This window comes from Salvelinus alpinus, chromosome 17 (assembly GCF_045679555.1).
Source record: "Salvelinus alpinus chromosome 17, SLU_Salpinus.1, whole genome shotgun sequence".
Classification (NCBI taxonomy): Eukaryota; Metazoa; Chordata; class Actinopteri; order Salmoniformes; family Salmonidae; genus Salvelinus; species Salvelinus alpinus.
In genome coordinates, this window is record NC_092102.1 from 48419105 (window position 1) to 48438999 (window position 19895).

At 45.7% G+C, this 19895-nt stretch overlaps 2 protein-coding genes across 2 annotated transcripts; one reads left to right on the plus strand and one right to left on the minus strand.

Annotated features, from left to right (window-relative positions):
* Positions 1–302: 302 nt before the first annotated feature.
* LOC139543107 (sarcolemmal membrane-associated protein-like) lies at positions 303–17052 on the plus strand. Its single transcript, XM_071349277.1, has 15 exons — positions 303–472; positions 2330–2412; positions 2573–3055; positions 4961–5645; positions 5733–5790; positions 5933–5996; positions 6389–6418; positions 6551–6646; positions 8915–8986; positions 12770–12916; positions 13480–13617; positions 13922–14057; positions 14210–15048; positions 15433–15549; positions 15740–17052. Exons 2-15 carry the CDS (start codon positions 2374–2376, stop codon positions 15938–15940), a joined length of 3105 nt encoding a protein of 1034 aa, XP_071205378.1. The 5' UTR covers positions 303–472; positions 2330–2373; the 3' UTR covers positions 15941–17052.
* On the minus strand, positions 810–2225 carry LOC139541889 (uncharacterized). The gene has a single exon (XM_071346772.1). The coding sequence runs from the start codon at positions 2223–2225 to the stop codon at positions 810–812; it is 1416 nt and encodes a 471-aa protein (XP_071202873.1).
* Positions 17053–19895: the final 2843 nt, after the last annotated feature.

The following is a 19895-nucleotide window of genomic DNA, read 5'->3' on the forward strand; positions in this document are numbered from 1 at the left end:
AATACATTGATGGGAGTTTTACAGTGTATATGCATCATGTCCAGTAGTTACATATTATACCAACTTACAGTATGTACAGAAGTACATACCTAGTACATAACACCCAGCTGACCAGTCTCGCTGAGATAGGGAGAGAGAAAACGACCAAATAGCTACCTTCTACACCCAACTACAGTGTCAACTGGGCATGGCAGTCTCTAATCAATGGGTCCCACCAGTGTATGGCATCATTGGTGCTACAGCTTGTTGGTGAGATAGAGGAACATGCATGACGTGGTTCCCCATCCCCTTCACTTCCTGAAAAAAAAACATGCAAGACAGACAGAGCGATTTGAGAAACACAGAGAATCTACAAGGTGGACACGGATTAGAAGACAGAGAAAGCTTGGCTGTTTTTTGTGTGTTTTTTTTTTTTTACTTCACACCGCCTCTTCAGGATCCATTACTTCAAACAATATTGATGACTGAGCAGGTAACATGTACCTATAACTCTATGTAGTTATGTTAAACCTCCCTGTAGTCATGCTTCCCTTCCCTACTGAAACTCTGTTGTCACAGCAGCCAGAGAAATGTCTTATTTTGTGTTTAACTATCTTCTTCAACTTGCTTTTTTTTTTTTTTTTTACATAAAGCCTTTAGCAAACTGACAGATGTTTATTGCGCTTTAGTTTGACAAACTTTCTGTGTTACATGTACACATTTGTCAAGTTTGAGGAGCAATGAAGAGCTCCCTGTCAACTGTAAAATGTTATGAGAGAAGTTGAACTGCGGTTTGAGAAATAACAACCAGTTGTAGGCTAATTATACATTCACGTCATCTGCTTCTCGAGGTGTGTGTCATTTACTGATTGAATATCCACCGCGTTATTCATCACGTTATTCACCACGTTATTCACCAGGTTATTCATCACGTTATTCACCACGTTATTCACCAGGTTATTCACCAGGTTATCCACCACGTTATTCATCAGGTTATTCACCAGGTTATTCACCAGGTTATTCATCATGTTATTCACCACGTTATTCACCAGGTTATTCACCACGTTATTCACCACGTTATTCATCACGTTATTCACCAGGTTATTCACCAGGTTATTCACCAGGTTATTCATCACGCTATTCACCACGTTATTCACCAGGTTATTCACCGTGTTATTCACCACGTTATTCACAACGTTATTCACCACGTTATTCACCACGTTATTCATCACGTTATCCATCACGTTATTCACCACGTTATTCACCACGTTATCCACCACGTTATTCACCAGGTTATCCACCATGTTATTCACCAGGTTATCCATCACGTTATCCACCACGTTATCCATCACGTTATCCACCACGTTATTCACCAGGTTATCCATCACGTTATCCACCACGTTATCCATCACGTTATTCACCACGTTATTCACCAGGTTATCCACCATGTTATTCACCAGGTTATCCATCACGTTATCCACCACGTTATCCATCACGTTATCCACCACGTTATTCACCACGTTATTCACCACGTTATTCACCAGGTTATCCACCATGTTATTCACCAGGTTATCCACCACGTTATCCACCACGTTATTCACCAGGTTATTCATCACGTTATTCACCAGGTTATTCATCACGTTATTCACCAGGTTATTCATCACGTTATTCACCAGGTTATTCACCAGGTTATCCATCACGTTATCCACCACGTTATTCACCACGTTATTCATCACGTTATTCACCAGGTTATTCACCAGGTTATCCATCACGTTATTCATCACGTTATTCACTATGTTATTCACCACGTTATTCACCACGTTATTCACCAGGTTATCCATCACGTTATCCACCACGTTATTCACCACGTTATTCATCACGTTATTCACCAGGTTATTCACCAGGTTATCCATCACGTTATCCACCACGTTATTCACCAGGTTATCCACCAGGTTATCCACCAGGTTATTCATCACGTTATTCACCAGGTTATTCACCACGTTATTCACCAGGTTATTCACCACGTTATTCACCACGTTATTCACCACGTTATTCACCACGTTATTCATCACGTTATTCACCACGTTATTCATCACGTTATTCACCAGGTTATTCATCACGTTATTCACCACGTTATCCACCAGGTTATTCATCACGTTATTCATCACGTTATTCACCACGTTATTCATCACGTTATTCACCAGGTTATTCACCACGGTATCCACCACCTCCACTCCTGCGTTCATTTAGCCAATCTGACACAACCATTTTAACTGCTATATTTGTCATGTGTCTCTACATGTCAATTGCAATAACAATATACTCTATTTTTTAACATATTCACTTGCAGTTGTAAGACTAGGCCTACACCCTCATCATAACAACCAGACTACCATGGAGACCCTGGATATCACCCTGACCAAGTGGTTTAAGGTGAGAGAATAACAACTCTGCCTGATGAAGGTCTCTGGCTGAAAGGTCACGCTATGTTTTTAACCTTGGAGTCGTGCTTCAACTTCTGATGCGTCATTCGTTTATTTAAGGTAGCACCGCTATTCCAGTTGTTTGACCATAAAACCCTCTATTGCGCCAGGTGAAAGAATACGACCAGAAGAGTGAGCAGCGGGCAGAGAAACACGAGGGACTCCGGGGACGTAACAACATCACTTCCTGTCGGAGCCCAACCAGAGAACTGGACACACGGTGGATCAAGAAGGAGCTGAGGCGGAAGAGACAGCAGGAATTCGATATAAGACGATCGGTCAGCCCAGAAAGGGCCAAAGACTCTGGAAAGGTCAAGGACGACAGTTGTGTCATCTGTGACACAGCCAAGTCAGAGACGGTGGGGGCTAAGGTCAGTGTGACCCCTAAGTCAAATCTGCATGGGTCACAAAGGGTGAAAGACTCTGCAAAGGTCAAGGATGACAGTTGTGTCATCTGTGACGAAGCGAAGACAGAGTCTTTGCAGTGTAACATCAATTGGCCTATGCCCCCTAGGCGTATGTCCAATGGACGGCCATTGATAATGGCTCGAAGAATAAAGACATCCAAAGATGACCTGGACAACAGTGAATGGGTAAAAGAAAACATATGTAATTCATGTCTTACAATCTAATTTACTGCATGCCTATTGGTTTACCATCTACGATACTGCATGCCTATTGGTTTACCATCTACTTTACTACATGCCTATTGGTTTACCATCTACTTTACTACATGCCTATTGGTTTACCATCTACTTTACTGCATGCCTATTGGTTTACCATCTACTTTACTACATGCCTATTGGTTTACCATCTACTTTACTACATGCCTATTGGTTTACCATCTACTTTACTGCATGCCTATTGGTTTACCATCTATTTACTACATGCCTATTGGTTTACCATCTACTTTACTGCATGCCTATTGGTTTACCATCTACTTTACTGCATGCCTATTGGTTTACCATCTACTTTACCGCATGCCTATTGGTTTACCATCTACTTTACCGCATGCCTATTGGTTTACCATCTACTTTACCACATGCCTATTGGTTTACCATCTACTTTACCGCATGCCTATTGGTTTACCATCTACTTTACTACATGCCTATTGGTTTACCATCTACTTTACCGCATGCCTATTGGTTTACCATCTACTTTACTGCATGCCTATTGGTTTACCATCTACTTTACCGCATGCCTATTGGTTTACCATCTACTTTACCGCATGCCTATTGGTTTACCATCTACTTTACCGCATGCCTATTGGTTTACCATCTACTTTACCGCATGCCTATTGGTTTACCATCTACTTTACTACATGCCTATTGGTTTACCATCTACTTTACCGCATGCCTATTGGTTTACCATCTACTTTACCGCATGCCTATTGGTTTACCATCTACTTTACCGCATGCCTATTGGTTTACCATCTACTTTACCGCATGCCTATTGGTTTACCATCTACTTTACTACATGCCTATTGGTTTACCATCTACTTTACCGCATGCCTATTGGTTTACCATCTACTTTACCGCATGCCTATTGGTTTACCATCTACTTTACCGCATGCCTATTGGTTTACCATCTACTTTACCGCATGCCTATTGGTTTACCATCTACTTTACCGCATGCCTATTGGTTTACCATCTACTTTACTACATGCCTATTGGTTTACCATCTACTTTACCGCATGCCTATTGGTTTACCATCTACTTTACTACATGCCTATTGGTTTACCATCTACTTTACCGCATGCCTATTGGTTTACCATCTACTTTACTACATGCCTATTGGTTTACCATCTACTTTACCGCATGCCTATTGGTTTACCATCTACTTTACCGCATGCCTATTGGTTTACCATCTACTTTACTGCATGTAATTCATGGTTTCCCATCTACTTTACTACATGCCTATTGGTTTACCATCTATTTACTACATGCCTATTGGTTTACCATCTACGATACTACATGCCTATTGGTTTACCATCTACGATACTACATGCCTATTGGTTTACCATCTACTTTACTGCATGTCTATTGGCTTATCATCTACTTTACTACATTCCTATTGGTTTACCATCTACTTTACTACATTCCTATTGGTTTACCATCTACTTTACTACATGCCTATTGGTTTACCATCTACTATACTACATGCCTATTGGTTTACCATCTATTTACTACATGCCTATTGGTTTACAATCTACTTTACCGCATGCCTATTGGTTTACCATCTATTTACTACATGCCTATTGGTTTACCATCTACTATACTACATGCCTATTGGTTTACCATCTACTTTACTACATGCCTATTGGTTTACCATCTACCTTACTGCATGTCTATTGGTTTTAACAATATATTTGAAGTGTATCTTGCTAATAGGGCTAGAGTCTATAGTCTGATTCTGACTATCCAGGGCTCATTTATTCATTAAGGTAACGCTACAGCATAATTATTCAGTTCCTTCATTATCACTGTTGTATTTACCAGGCCTCAATATGGAAAAATGAGAAGAGCAGTACTAGAACACTAGAGGCAGTTTCCTCCACCTTCACCACCTCCACCCCAACCTTCACCACCTCGACCAGAGAACCACCCACCTCCACCCCTACCTCCACTCTGAAGACGTCCACCCCGAGCAGAGAACTAGTCCAGACCAGGTTAAAAGCCTCCACAAAACAACCACCCACCTCCACCCCTACCTCCACCCCTACCTCCACTCCTACCTCCACCCTGAAGACCTCTACCCCTACCTCCACCCCTACCTACACCCCTACCTCCACCCCTACCTCCACCCCTACCTACACCCCTACCTCCACTCCTACCTCCACCCCTACCTCCACCCTGAAGACCTCTACCCCTACCTCCACCCCTACCTCCACCCCTACCTCCACTCCTACCTCCACCCCTACCTACACCCCTACCTCCACTCCTACCTCCACCCCTACCTCCACCCCTACCTCCACCCTGAAGACCTCCACCCCGAGCAGAGATCTAGTCCAGCCCAGGTTAAAAGCCTCGACAAAACAACCACCCACCTCCACCCCTACCTCCACCCCTACCTCCACCCCTACCTACACCCCTACGTCCACCCCTACCTCCACCCTGAAGACCTCCACCCCGAGCAGAGATCTAGTCCAGCCCAGGTTAAAAGCCTCGACAAAGAAAGGAAAGGGTAATTCTATTTCTTTATAACACTTCCATACAATACAATTATGACCAAGTCATATTTAATGAAAGCATTGCCATTTCACTCTACCAGGCATCCTGAAGGGTACAGGAGGTAAGAAGACACAGCAAGAAGTCAGCTCACAGACAGAGTGAGTCTCAATCATGTGTTTGTCTTGAAATGATGGTGTATAAAACCCACAAACTGTAGTAATAGAAAACACATCAAATCTCTGAGTCAGTTGTTTTCTTGATGTCAGTCTCTGTAACAAAATAAATGTTTTCTATATACAGGCCTGGCTCTATATACACATCTGGCTCTATATACAGGCCTGGCTATGTTACCGTCAAGGAATCTGTGAGTTTCCACAATCCACCTTGCTCACAATTGTGTGCAGTGCCATATAGATCAGTCACTACAGTCTGAGGTTAAATGCACCCCCCCATATAGATCAGTCACTACAGTCTGAGGTTAAATACCCCCCCCCCCCCATACAGATCAGTCACTACAGTCTGAGGTTAAATACACCCCCCCCCCCCCCCCCCCTTGTACAAATCAGTCACTACAGTCTGAGGTTAAATACTCCCCCCCATAAAGATCAGTCACTACAGTCTGAGGTTAAATACACCCCCCCCCCCCATACAGATCAGTCACTACAGTCTGAGGTTAAATACACCCCCCCCCCCATACAGATCAGTCACTACAGTAACAAAATGTTCTTTTAACTTTCCCCTGTTCCTCCTTGACAGGAAGTTATTCAGCTGGATGTTTACTTGCAGGTAAAACGTTGTTTTGTTTTTTTACCCAACCTGTAATGTGGCCAGTTAAACATGTGTACGGCTAGTTGTCCTTCATAGAAGTGTGCATCTTGGCCTTCATACGACATCCTGTTCTGTTCCTCCTCGCGGCAGGAGGCTCTATGGAGAGAGGAGGGCCTGAAGAAGAAGTTGGCTGTTCTCCAGAAGCGTGGCTCCACCCTGCTGCATCACTCTGACACCCTATGGACCGTAAGACACTTACCTGCCTGACATACCACACCCACTTTCCTCATACCTGCCTGACATACCACACCCACTTTCCTCATACCTGCCTCACATACCACACCCACTTTTCTCATACCTGCCTGACATACCACACCTACTTTCCTCCTACCTGCCTTACATACCACACCAACTTTCCTCATACCTGCCTTACATACCACACCCACTTTCCTCATACCTGCCTGACATACCACACCCACTTTCCTCCTACCTGCCTGACATACCACACCCACTTTTCTCATACCTGCCTGACATACCACACCCACTTTCCTCATACCTGCCTCACTGTTGTGGAATTTTGTAATCAATGTTCATAAATTGCAATTATCTTTATAGGTCTGCAACCCAGAGTTCACCCAGAGTGTAAAGTTCTGGTTTAAATGAAACAGACAGAATTCCCAACTCACAATTAGTCAAATCCAATTTTATTCGTGAGAGCTCTCCCGTGCATATCCAAAGATGTTCCTTTTATAACATCCTCTTAACCTAGGCACATACATACACACTAACATGAGGAGAGCTATCATATCTACTTCTCTACCATTCTCACCACAGTTGATCACTACCCAGCTGACAGTTCCATTCCCCCCCCCAGATAAGGGAAACCTGGAGGGGCTCTCCCTGCCCCATCTTATCTCCCCAGAGTTATAGCCGGGTCGGGTTCAAACATAGGTTAAGGAGTCTCTTTGTTTTCTTTCGGTACACACATACATTCCTCTCTTCCCCAGTCCAACCTATTTGGACATATGTTGATCAGCTTTAATTACTCCTTGTCTCTGCTACATAACCTCTCATCCTTAATGGTTAAGTTTCCGGGTAGAATTATTTAATCATTTATCTTCAACCGTTCTAAATTCTGTTAACACTCACATACCACACCCACTTTCCTCATACCTGCCTGACATACCACACCCACTTTCCTCATACCTGCCTCACATACCACACCCACTTTCCTCATACCTGCCTCACATACCACACCCACTTTCCTCATACCTGCCTCACATACCACACCCACTCTCCTCATACCTGCCTCACATACCACACCCACTTTCCTCATCCTCATACCTGCCTCACATACCACACCCACTTTCCTCATACCTGCCTCACATACCACACCCACTTTCCTCATACCTGCCTCACATACCACACCCACTTTCCTCATACCTGCCTCACATACCACACCCACTTTCCTCATACCTGCCTCACATACCACACTCTCTCGTCTCATACCTGTCTGCCTCATACAAACAAAAACTCATTGCCATGATCATGTACATTATCTGTAGTGTTTCTCTGTTTCTGACTACAGTACAGCAGACAGGATGAGACTGTAGTGTTTCTCTGTTTCTGACTACAGTACAGCAGACAGGATGAGACTGTAGTGTTTCTCTGTTTCTGACTATGGTACAGCAGGCAGGATGAGACTGTAGTGTTTCTCTGTTTCTGACTACGGTACAACAGGCAGGATGAGACTGTAGTGTTTCTCTGTTTCTGACTACGGTACAGCAGACAGGATGAGACTGTAGTGTTTCTCTGTTTCTGACTACGGTACACTAGACAGGATGAGACTGTAGTGTTTCTCTGTTTCTGACTATGGTACAGCAGACAGGATGAGACTGTCGTGTTTCTCTGTTTCTGACTACGGTACAGCAGGCAGGATGAGACTGTAGTGTTTCTCTGTTTCTGACTACGGTACAACAGACAGGATGAGACTGTAGTGTTTCTCTGTTTCTGACTACGGTACAGCAGACAGGATGAGACTGTAGTGTTTCTCTGTTTCTGACTACGGTACAGCAGACAGGATGGGTCTGTAGTGTTTCTCTGTTTCTGACTACGGTACAGCAGACAGGATGGGTCTGTAGTGTTTCTCTGTTTCTGACTACGGTACAGCAGACAGGATGAGACTGTAGTGTTTCTCTGTTTCTGATTATAGTACAGCAGGCAGGATGAGTCTGTGGTTAGGGGCTAGCTTCCTTCTGCTCTCGTCTGTACCTTGCTCACGAAGTAACATCAGAGAACATCAGTATCTAGGAAGAGAGATTGTTGTAGCTCTCATACAGGAAGGGTGTGTTCTTATTGGTTCTGTTCACAACAGACTGTATCTGCCTTTAATCGGTGCATATACGGGACAGACCGTGGCGACGAGTAAGGAGACTCGTTGGTGGTGTCAACCAGCCGTTAGTCTTTCCTCAGCAGATTTCAGCAGTGCAACACGTTTCCTCTCCACTCCCACAGACAAGCTGCAATGAAGACCTACTAAAGAACAAGATCAGAGCATTGGAAACACAGCTGCAAGTCTGCCTGCAGGTAAGAATAGCACCCTGCTGCATCTGCAGCTGTTGACTGAGGATGTGCTCCTTCGCAGCAAAGATAAAATATCACTCTTGTCATTTCCTAGTTTGTCCTATTTTGTTGTCAGATGCTTCTAATGTTTGCAACGTGAGTTTGAAAAGTATGTGTTTGGCATCCCGGTAAAATGTCATTAGTAGGCTTTATAACAGTTGTATGCTGCCCTTTGGTTAAAACAACCATTCAGGCAATATCTTGGTTCAGAACCAACAACCATCTCATACTGATCGGATGATACTGTCCATAGAGAGTGGTGTTGCCATGTGGTTTGTGGGTTATACCTCCTTAAGCTCATGTATTTGTATTTATTAATATGGATCCCCATTAGTTCCTGCCAAGACAGCAGCTACTCTTCCTGGGGTTTATTATGGATCCCCATTAGTTCCTGCCAAGACAGCAGCTACTCTTCCTGGGGTTTATTATGGATCCCCATTAGTTCCTGCCAAGGCAGCAGCTACTCTTCCTGGGGTTTATTATGGATCCCCATTAGTTCCTGCCAAGGCAGCAGCTACTTTTCCTGGAGTTTATTATGGATTCCCATTAGTTCCTGCCAAGGCAGCAGCTACTCTTCCTGGGGTTTATTATGGATCCCCATTAGTTCCTGCCAAGGCAGCAGCTACTCTTCCTGGGGTTTATTATGGATCCCCATTAGTTCCTGTCAAGGCAGCAGCTACTCTTCCTGGGGTTTATTATGGATCCCCATTAGTTCCTGCCAAGACAGCAGCTACTCTTCCTGGGGTTTATTATGGATCCCCATTAGTTCCTGCCAAGACAGCAGCTACTCTTCCTGGGGTTTATTATGGATCCCCATTAGTTCCTGCCAAGGCAGCAGCTACTCTTCCTGGGGTTTATTATGGATCCCCATTAGTTCCTGCCAAGGCAGCAGCTACTTTTCCTGGAGTTTATTATGGATTCCCATTAGTTCCTGCCAAGGCAGCAGCTACTTTTCCTGGAGTTTATTATGGATTCCCATTAGTTCCTGCCAAGGCAGCAGCTACTCTTCCTGGGGTTTATTATGGATCCCCATTAGTTCCTGCCAAGGCAGCAGCTACTCTTCCTGGGGTTTATTATGAATCCCCATTAGTTCCTGCCAAGGCAGCAGCTACTCTTCCTCGGGTTTATTATGGATCCCCATTAGTTCCTGCCAAGACAGTGGCTACTCTTCCTGGGGTTTATTATGGATCCCCATTAGTTCCTTCCAAGGCAGCAGCTACTCTTCCTGGGATTTATTATGCATCCCCATTAGTTCCTGCCAAGGCAGCAGCTACTCTTCCTGGGGTTTATTATGGATCCCCATTAGTTCCTGCCAAGGCAGCAGCTACTCTTCCTGGGGTTTATTATGGATCCCCATTAGTTCCTGCCAAGGCAGCAGCTACTCTTCCTGGGGTTTATTATGAATCCCCATTAGTTCCTGCCAAGGCAGCAGTTACTCTTCCTCGGGTTTATTATGGATCCCCATTAGTTCCTGCCAATGCAGCAGCTACTCGTCCTGGAGTCCAGCAAAATTAAGGCATTACAATACATTTCACAACAGATTTCACAACAGGCCCCTACTCTACTACCACATATCTACAACACAAAATCCATGTGTGTATATAAAGCGTATGTTATCATGTGTGTGTATGCATGTGTCTCTGTGTCACGATCGTCTTGAGTGGAAGAAGTGGACCAAGGCGCAGCGTGTGGAAAATACATTATCTTTTATTTGAGAATAAAGAAAAAACACGAAACAAACACTATTATAAACCTAAACAAAACAACAAACGATCGTGAAGCTATAAACGTAAGTGCACACACAAGCTACAAACGTACAACATAGACAATTACCCACAAAACCCAAATGCCTATGGCTGCCTTAAATATGGCTCTCAATCAGAGACAATAAACCACAGCTGCCTCTAATTGAGAACCAATCTAGGCAGCCATAGACATACAAACACCTAGACAAGACACTGACCCATTAAACGTACAAACCCCTAGACCAGGGGTGTCAAAGTCAAATGGACGGAGGGCCAAATAAAAAATTTAGCTACAAGCCGAGGGCCGGACTGTTCGAATGTTCATTGAAAATTTTTTCTTTGAAGCACCTTTCCCTGGCTTAGCCATCGCACCTCTGTGTGATAAGGCAAATCACCATGCTCCGTTTCTAACTCCGTCAGAAATGCCTTGAACTGGCGGTGATTCAAACCTTTGGCTCTGATAAAGTTAACTGTGCGCGTGATGATGCTCATTACATGCTCCATTTTCAAGGCTTTACCGCACAACGCTTCCTGGTGTATGATACAATGATAAGCTGTCAGCTCACCTGTCGCGTTTTCCTCTTGCATCTTTTCCCGTATCTTCGCCACCAGTCCGCTCCTGTGTCCACACATCGCAGGTGCTCCGTCGGTTGTCAAACCCACGAGTTTTTCCCAAGGCAGCTCCATCTCATTTACACAGCAGCCTACTGCTCGGTGCGTCACCGTTGCATTGTGGGAAATGTAGTATTGGTGCGTGTAAAAGATCTGCGGGCTGCCGGCTTGCTGCGGTCTGCGGGCCGGTTCTAATAATAAATCAAGATCATCCCAGGGGCCGTAAAAAACCTTCTCGCGGGCCGGATGTGGCCCGCGGGCCTTGACTCTGACATATATGCCCTAGACAAACCAAAACACATACATTCCCCATGTCACACCCTGACCTAACTAAAATAATAATGAAAACAAAGATAACTAAGGCCAGGGTGTGACACTCTGCCTGTGTGTGTGTGTCTCTTCACAGTCCCCACTGTTCCATAAGGTGTATTTTTGTCTGTTTTTTAAATCTGATTCTACTGCTGCATCAGTTACCTGATGTGGAATAGAGTTCCATGTAGTCATGGCTCTATGTAGTACTGTGCTCCTCCCATAGTTTGTTGGGGACTGTGAAGAGACCTCTTGTGTGGCATGTCTTGTGGGGTATGCATGGGTGTCTGAGCTGTGTGCTAGTAGTTTAAACAGACAGCTCGGTGCATTCAACATGTCAATACTTCTCACAACTACAGGGTAGCGCAACTAGCAAACGTATGTCTATGTATGACCAGTCTATGTATGACCAGTTTATGTATGACCAGTTTATGTATGACCAGTCTATGTATGACCAGTCTATGTATGACCAGTCTATGTATGACCAGTCTATGTATGACCAGTCTATGTATGACCAGTCTATGTATGACCAGTTTATGTATGACCAGTCTATGTATGACCAGTTTATTTATGACCAGTCTATGTATGACCAGTTTATGTATGACCAGTCTATGTATGACCAGTCTATGTATGACCAGTCTATGTATGACCAGTTTATGTATGACCAGTCTATGTATGACCAGTCTATGTATGATCAGTCTATGTATGACCAGTTTATGTATGACCAGTCTATGTATGACCAGTCTATGTATGACCAGTCTATGTATGACCAGTCTATGTATGACCAGTTTATGTATGACCAGTCTATGTATGACCAGTTTATGTATGACCAGTCTATGTATGACCAGTTTATTTATGACCAGTCTATGTATGACCAGTTTATGTATGACCAGTCTATGTATGACCAGTCTATGTATGACCAGTCTATGTATGACCAGTTTATGTATGACCAGTTTATGTATGACCAGTTTATGTATGACCAGTCTATGTATGACCAGTCTATGTATGACCAGTTTATGTATGACCAGTCTATGTATGACCAGTCTATGTATGACCAGTTTATAACTTGCTGTTCTCACAGAAACAAAAACTCCCTTTGGATGGAGTGAAGAAGCTTGTGATACAGATGGAGAAACAGAAGGGAGCGTATGAGGAGAAAGCCTTGGAGGTCATCCAGAGGGCAACAGAGGAGAAAAAGGAAGCTCTCAGTCAAGCTGAGACACTCGAGGTTGGGGTCTCTCTCTCTCTCTCTCTCTCTCTCTCTCTCTCTCTCTCTCTCTCTCTCTCTCTCTCTCTCTCTCTCTCTCTCTCTCTCTCTCTCTCTCTCTCTCTCTCTCTCTCTCTCTCTCTCTCTCTCTCTCTCTCTCTCTCTCTCTCTCTCTCTCTCTCTCTCTCTCTCTCACATACAGACACCCTGTTCATACCTGCCCCACATAACACACTCTCAGTCAAGCCGAGACACTCGAGGTTGGGGTCTTTCTTTGTCTCTGTCTCTCTATCTGGCACATACAGACACCCTGTTCATGTACAGGCCGGCACTTTGCATCTATACTCAACTGATGTTAAGTTTTGGCTATAATGAGATGCATTTCACCAGGTTTCTACTGTCGAGATAGTGTATTGAAAACTATGAAGCCCTACATTGATAACACTTGTAGTGGCTTGTCTTGTATAATGCAGGTGTACTTCTCTGTCGACTAGGTGCTGTCTCTCTGTATAATGCAGGTGTATTTCTCTGTCCACTAGGTGCTGTCTCTCTGTATAATGTAGGTGTATTTCTCTGTCCACTAGGTGCTGCTGCAGGCAGCCAGGGTGGAAGCGGTGCAGTGGCAGGGTCTGTGTGAGGAAATGAAGGAGAGCTCAGAACAGCTGAAGAAGAAACAGGAGATCAGCTCTGAACAGGTTCTTCAACTGCAGAACCAACTGGAGGTACAGTAGCCGCTGCTGTGCAGACAGCAGCTATTGCAGACTGGAGTGTTCTGTGAGGCACTGAAGGATGCCATCATAGTCAGTTAGCCTCTGGCGAAGTGAGACTACATCATGATCAGAGAGACCGCTGCATATTGTACGATCCATTGGGTTACTGTCATTTTACTCACTGGAGTTGGATAAAATGTGGATCTGAAACATATTTAAATTCTGGAGAGAAAAAAAAAACGTTTGTCTAGACATAGCTGTGTGATGTGTATATTAATGCTCAAGTAAGAGGCTGGTTGGTGTCTGTTGTGTGCAGCTGGCCAGGGGTCAGGAGGCGGGGCTGAGGGAGGAGCTGGGGGCAGTACAGCGAGTGGAGGAGGAGTTACAGTCCAACATTGTTCTACTGGAAGAACAGAACGAGAACCTGAGGGAACAAATACAGGAGTTGAGAGGTTAGAGGTCATACAAATAACACATGTAGTTTGATACACACACACACCAATTTTCATGGGGTTCTGCATCTAAATATATTTTAGTAGTAAAGTAGAAACTAAAGGAATTGATTAATTAATGGCTTTCTCATCTTGCCTTGCCTGACTCCTAGATGCCAGAGCTGAGACTCAGGAGGTGTCCCTGGATGAATCCTTGGCCCAGTTGGATGTGTCTCTGGAGCAGTCAGAAGAGGAGGAGCGGACCCTGGCTCAGTTGGATGTGTCTCTGGAGCAGTCAGAAGAGTTGGAGCGGACCCTGGCCCAGTTGGATGTGTCTCTGGAGCAGTCAGAAGAGGAGGAACGGACCCTGGCCCAGCTGGATGTGTCTCTGCAGCAGTCAGAGGAGGAGGAGCGGACCCTGGCCCAGCTGGATGTGTCTCTGGAGCAGTCAGAAGAGGAGGAGCGGACCCTGGCCCAGCTGGATGTGTCTCTGGAGCAGTCAGAAGAGGAGGAGCGGACCCTGGCCCAGTTGGATGTGTCTCTGGAGCAGTCAGAAGAGTTGGAGCGGACCCTGGCCCAGTTGGATGTGTCTCTGCAGCAGTCAGAGGAGGAGGAGCGGACCCTGGCCCAGTTGGATGTGTCTCTGGAGCAGTCAGAAGAGTTGGAGCGGACCCTGGCCCAGTTGGATGTGTCTCTGGAGCAGTCAGAAGAGTTGGAGCGGACCCTGGCCCAGTTGGATGTGTCTCTGGAGCAGTCAGAAGAGGAGGAACGGACCCTGGCCCAGTTGGATGTGTCTCTGGAGCAGTCAGAGGAGTTGGAGCGGACCCTGGCCAAGCTAGATGTGTCTCTGGAGCAGCCAGAGGAGGAGGAGGAGGAGGAGGAGGAGGAGGAGGAGGAGGAGGAGGAGCTGATTGTATCGTCACAGCAGAAGCAGTTATCATGGGGAGATGGAGATCAGGTTCTGGAGCAGCTCCGTCACGCTCTGGACCGACTACAGCTGAAGGAGAGGGAGGTGAGGGAGGAAGGGGTTCATAAACCCAGGCCTCGTAGTGATTACAGGAGAATAATGACAGTTATTACATGTTCATTGAAACGTTGCCAATAAGTAGGAATGGAATGACAGGAGCTCCGCCCTCCTGAATTGGACCAATAAGTGGAACAGGAATATTTAATTCTCAGCTAAATGTAAAGATGTTTCAATTCAGTTCCCAAATTCTATTTCATACACAATGGTGAAAAAATTGGTATTTCATAGTGTCTGTGTGTCTGTGTGTGTGTGTGTGTGTGTGTGTGTGTGTGTGTGTGTGTGTGTGTGTGTGTGCGTGCGTGTGCGTGCGTGCGTGCGTGCGTGCGTGCGTGCGTGCGTGCGTGTGTGTGTGTGCGTGTGTGCGTGCAGTGTGAGGAGCTGCAGAACGATCTGGAGGCCGTGGAGGCAGAGTGCCAGTCGTGCCAGGTCCGTCTGACGCAGTGCAGGGACGAACTCCGACAGCTTAGCCACCGACGCAGCAGCAGGGTGAGTGTGTGTGTGTGTGAGTGTGTGTTTGTGTGTGTGTGTGTTTGTGTGTGTGTGTGTTTGTGTGTGTGTGAGTGTGTGTTTGTGTGTGTGTGTGCAGCACCCTCCCTTTGTTGTCCCCCCCCCCCCCCCACACACAGGTTAACTTTTTAAAGACCAGAATTGTATGTACTTTTGCTTCTGTTTGTAGAAGCCCTGTGTCTCGTGGATATGTCTCTGTGTTCCACTACTACTGCTCCTGGCCATGGTGGTGGCGGCCATCTTGTGGGCGTGGCATCCTCCCTTCAAGGACCAAGTCCAGGACCTGTACTCAGCTGTAGAGGAACACATAGAGGACTATCTACTGCAGGCCGTCTCTCCACAACACGTTGGCTGCTTCAGGCCTGTCTGACCACAGCACGTTGGCTGCTTCAGGCCTGTCTGACCACAGCACTAGCCTGAGTCCCACATCGGTTTGGGCTCTCTTGCCAACTCTAAGACATTGGACTTGACAAGACAGTACAAAGAGATCTGGGACTCAGGCTACCACAGCACAGCTCAGGTTTAAGATTTATAGTTTGATTGAGTTTGTTTTGTGTATATTAGGAATTTTTGTTAAGGTATTATTAATTAATCTTTTAACAAAAAAATCTAACAAAAACAATCCAAATGATAAAAGACAAAACAATCTATTAATTTAATTTATATTTATAACTCAGAACCTTTGTGTGCCTTTATAGATGAATTGAGAATGACAACTAAGCATTAGTTGCTTTTGATTCCAACTTTAAAGTAGTCTCTCTGCAGATAGAGTTTGATTGACTTAAACATGAATGTTTACAATGTTACACATTACACAAACTTTGGGATAAAAATAACAATTTACTGCCTATCAGTGGAAGCTGCTGAGAGGAGGACGGCTCATAGTAACGGCTGGAATGAAGTCAATGAAATGGAATCAAACCACATGGACACCACGTCATGGAAACCACGTCATGGAAACCACGTCCTCCCAGCAGCCTCCTCTGCTGCATATGCATCATTATGTAATAATTGTTCAATATCTTTGTTTGAAATGATTATATTGGACTAATGCACCTCATATTTTAGTTGTACAAAAAAATCGTGCAGATCATGTAAATCATTAGAAAAGTATCATAATAAGTATTCTGTTTTGTGTCATTTTATTTGAGAAACAGAGACCGGGATTCAATCCGATCAGCTGTAGATCAGCGTTGTAGCGCGCTTGACATTTAAAGGTAACTTCCGAGGCGACATGCAGTCTCCGCGAGTGTGGAAACTTTGCCTTTAAAAGGTGCAAGGCACGATCGGATCGGATCGGATCTCGGCCTTAATGTTAATGATTGTGTTTACATTATTGTCACAAGTGCTGTCCATTTTTGTGGAGTTTGTGGAAATCAACTGTAATAAAATGACTGTAGAAGGTCCAATATAGTAAAAAAAAAAGTATAATATCCGAAGAAAAAGATAAAGTACACTGCTCAAAAAAATAAAGGGAACACTTAAACAACACAATGTAACTCCAAGTCAATCACACTTCTGTGAAATCAAACTGTCCACTTAGGAAGCAACACTGATTGACAATAAATTTCACATGCTGTTGTGCAAATGGAATAGACAACAGGTGGAAATTATAGGCAATTAGCAAGACACCCCCAATAAAGGAGTGGTTCTGCAGGTGGTGACCACAGACCACTTCTCAGTTCCTATGCTTCCTGGCTGATGTTTTGGTCACTTTTGAATGCTGGCGGTGCTTTCACTCTAGTGGTAGCATGAGACGGAGTCTACAACCCACACAAGTGGCTCAGGTAGTGCAGCTCATCCAGGATGGCACATCAATGCGAGCTGTGGCAAGAAGGTTTGCTGTGTCTGTCAGCGTAGTGTCCAGAGCATGGAGGCGCTACCAGGAGACAGGCCAGTACATCAGGAGACGTGGAGGAGGCCGTAGGAGGGCAACAACCCAGCAGCAGGACCGCTACCTCTGCCTTTGTGCAAGGAGGAGCACTGCCAGAGCCCTGCAAAATGACCTCCAGCAGGCCACAAATGTGCATGTGTCTGCTCAAACGGTCAGAAACAGACTCCATGAGGGTGGTATGAGGGCCCGACGTCCACAGGTGGGGGTTGTGATTACAGCCCAACACCGTGCAGGACGTTTGGCATTTGCCAGAGAACACCAAGATTGGCAAATTCGCCACTGGCGCCCTGTGCTCTTCACAGATGAAAGCAGGTTCACACTGTGCACATGTGACAGACGTGACAGTCTGGAGACGCCGTGGAGAACGTTCTGCTGCCTGCAACATCCTCCAGCATGACCGGTTTGGCGGTGGGTCAGTCATGGTGTGGGGTGGCATTTCTTTGGGGGGCTGCACAGCCCTCCATGGGCTCGCCAGAGGTAGCCTGACTGCCATTAGGTACCGAGATGAGATCCTCAGACCCCTTGTGAGACCATATGCTGGTGCGGTTGGCCCTGGGTTCCTCCTAATGCAAGACAATGCTTGACCTCATGTGGCTGGAGTGTGTCAGCAGTTCCTGCAAGCGGAAGGCATTGATGCTATGGACTGGCCCGCTCGTTCCCCAGACCTGAATCCAATTGAGCACATCTGGGACATCATGTCTCGCTCCATCCACCAACGCCACGTTGCACCACAGACTGTCCAGGAGTTGGCGGATGCTTTAGTCCAGGTCTGGGAGGAGATCCCTCAGGAGACCATCCACCACCTCATCAGGAGCATGCCCAGGCGTTGTAGGGAGGTCATACAGGCACGTGGAGGCCACACACACTACTGAGCCTCATTTTGACTTGTTTTAAGGACATTACATCAAAGTTGGATCAGTCTGTAGTGTGGTTTTCCACTTTAATTTTGAGTGTGACTCCAAATCCAGACCTCCATGGGTTGATAAATTTGATTTCAATTGATAATTTTTGTGTGATTTTGTTGTCAGCACATTCAACTATGTAAAGAAAAAAGTATTTAATAAGAATATTTCATTCATTCAGATCTTGGATGTGTTATTTTAGTGTTCCCTTTATTTTTTTGAGCAGTGTATATGAAATAAAACGTACAGCAGATGGAGGGGTGATTGTCCTGGAGGGGTGACTGTCCTGGATGAGTGACTGTCCTGGAGGGGTGACTGTCCTGGAGGGGGTGACTCTCCTGGAGGGGTGACTGTCCTGGAGGAGTGACTCTCCTGGAGGGGTGACTGTCCTGGAGGGGCGACTGTCCTAGAGGGGTGACTGTCCTGGAGGGGTGACTGTCCTGGAGGGGTGACTGTCCTGGATGAGTGACTGTCCTGGATGGGTGACTGTCCTGGAGGGGTGATTGTCCTGGAGGGGGCGACTGTCCGGGAGGGGTGACTGTCCTGGAGGGGTGACTGTCCTGAAGGGGTGACTGTCCTGGATGAGTGACTGTCCTGGAGGGGGCGACTGTCCTGGAGGGGCGACTGTCCTGGAGGAGTGACTGTCCCGGAGGGGTGACTGTCCTGGAGGGGTGACTGTCCTGGAGGGGTGACTGTCCTGGAGGGGACGACTGTCCTGGAGGAGTGACTGTCCTGGAGGGGTGACTGCTTGTTCAGATTCCCGATTCTGCTGTATATTTGTCAAATTATCATTGAGTATGTGGGCCTGTAAATTGCCAAAGCTGTGTGAGCATGCCTGATCCCATTTGATGACCTGGAGCAGGCAATGTTTAAAGATAAAGGATTTATGAAACAATGACACTCACTGAAATGGTTTGAATATCACCAACTGCTAAATGAGCAGACACGGAAGGTAGCAATTATACTTCCGGAAAATGGGTCCCTGAAAACAGAGTTTGAAGCAGAAACTTCACAGTTTCTTCTTCCAATACACCTATGGCTAAAGAACGAGAGGCTATGTACAACTGCATTCAGTATGCAGGGCTGGCCCTATCCTTCTGGGGCCCTATCCTTCTGGGGCCCTATCCTTCAGGGGCCCTATCCTTCTGGGGCCTTAGCCTTCAGGGGCCCTAGCCTTCTGGGGCCCTATCCTTCTGGGGCCTTAGCCTTCAGAGGCCATAGCCTTCTGGGGCCCTATTCTTCTGGGGCCCTATTCTTCTGGGGCCCTATCCTTCTGGGGCCCTATCCTTTCCCATCCCTAGATTCTGTTTTCCCCTCCATAGATAGGGCCCCAGAAGTTTCCCTCTCTAGATTGTTTCCCTCTATAGATTGTTTTTTCCCTCTGGATAGTTTTTTTCCCTCTCTAGATTCTGTTTTCCCCTCCCTAGATTCTGTTTTTGAAATGCAATACAAGCATTATAACATAATCTTGCAATTTTCCACGACAGACTCTAAAGGTGAAGCCATCAAATCAAATGTTATTGGTCACA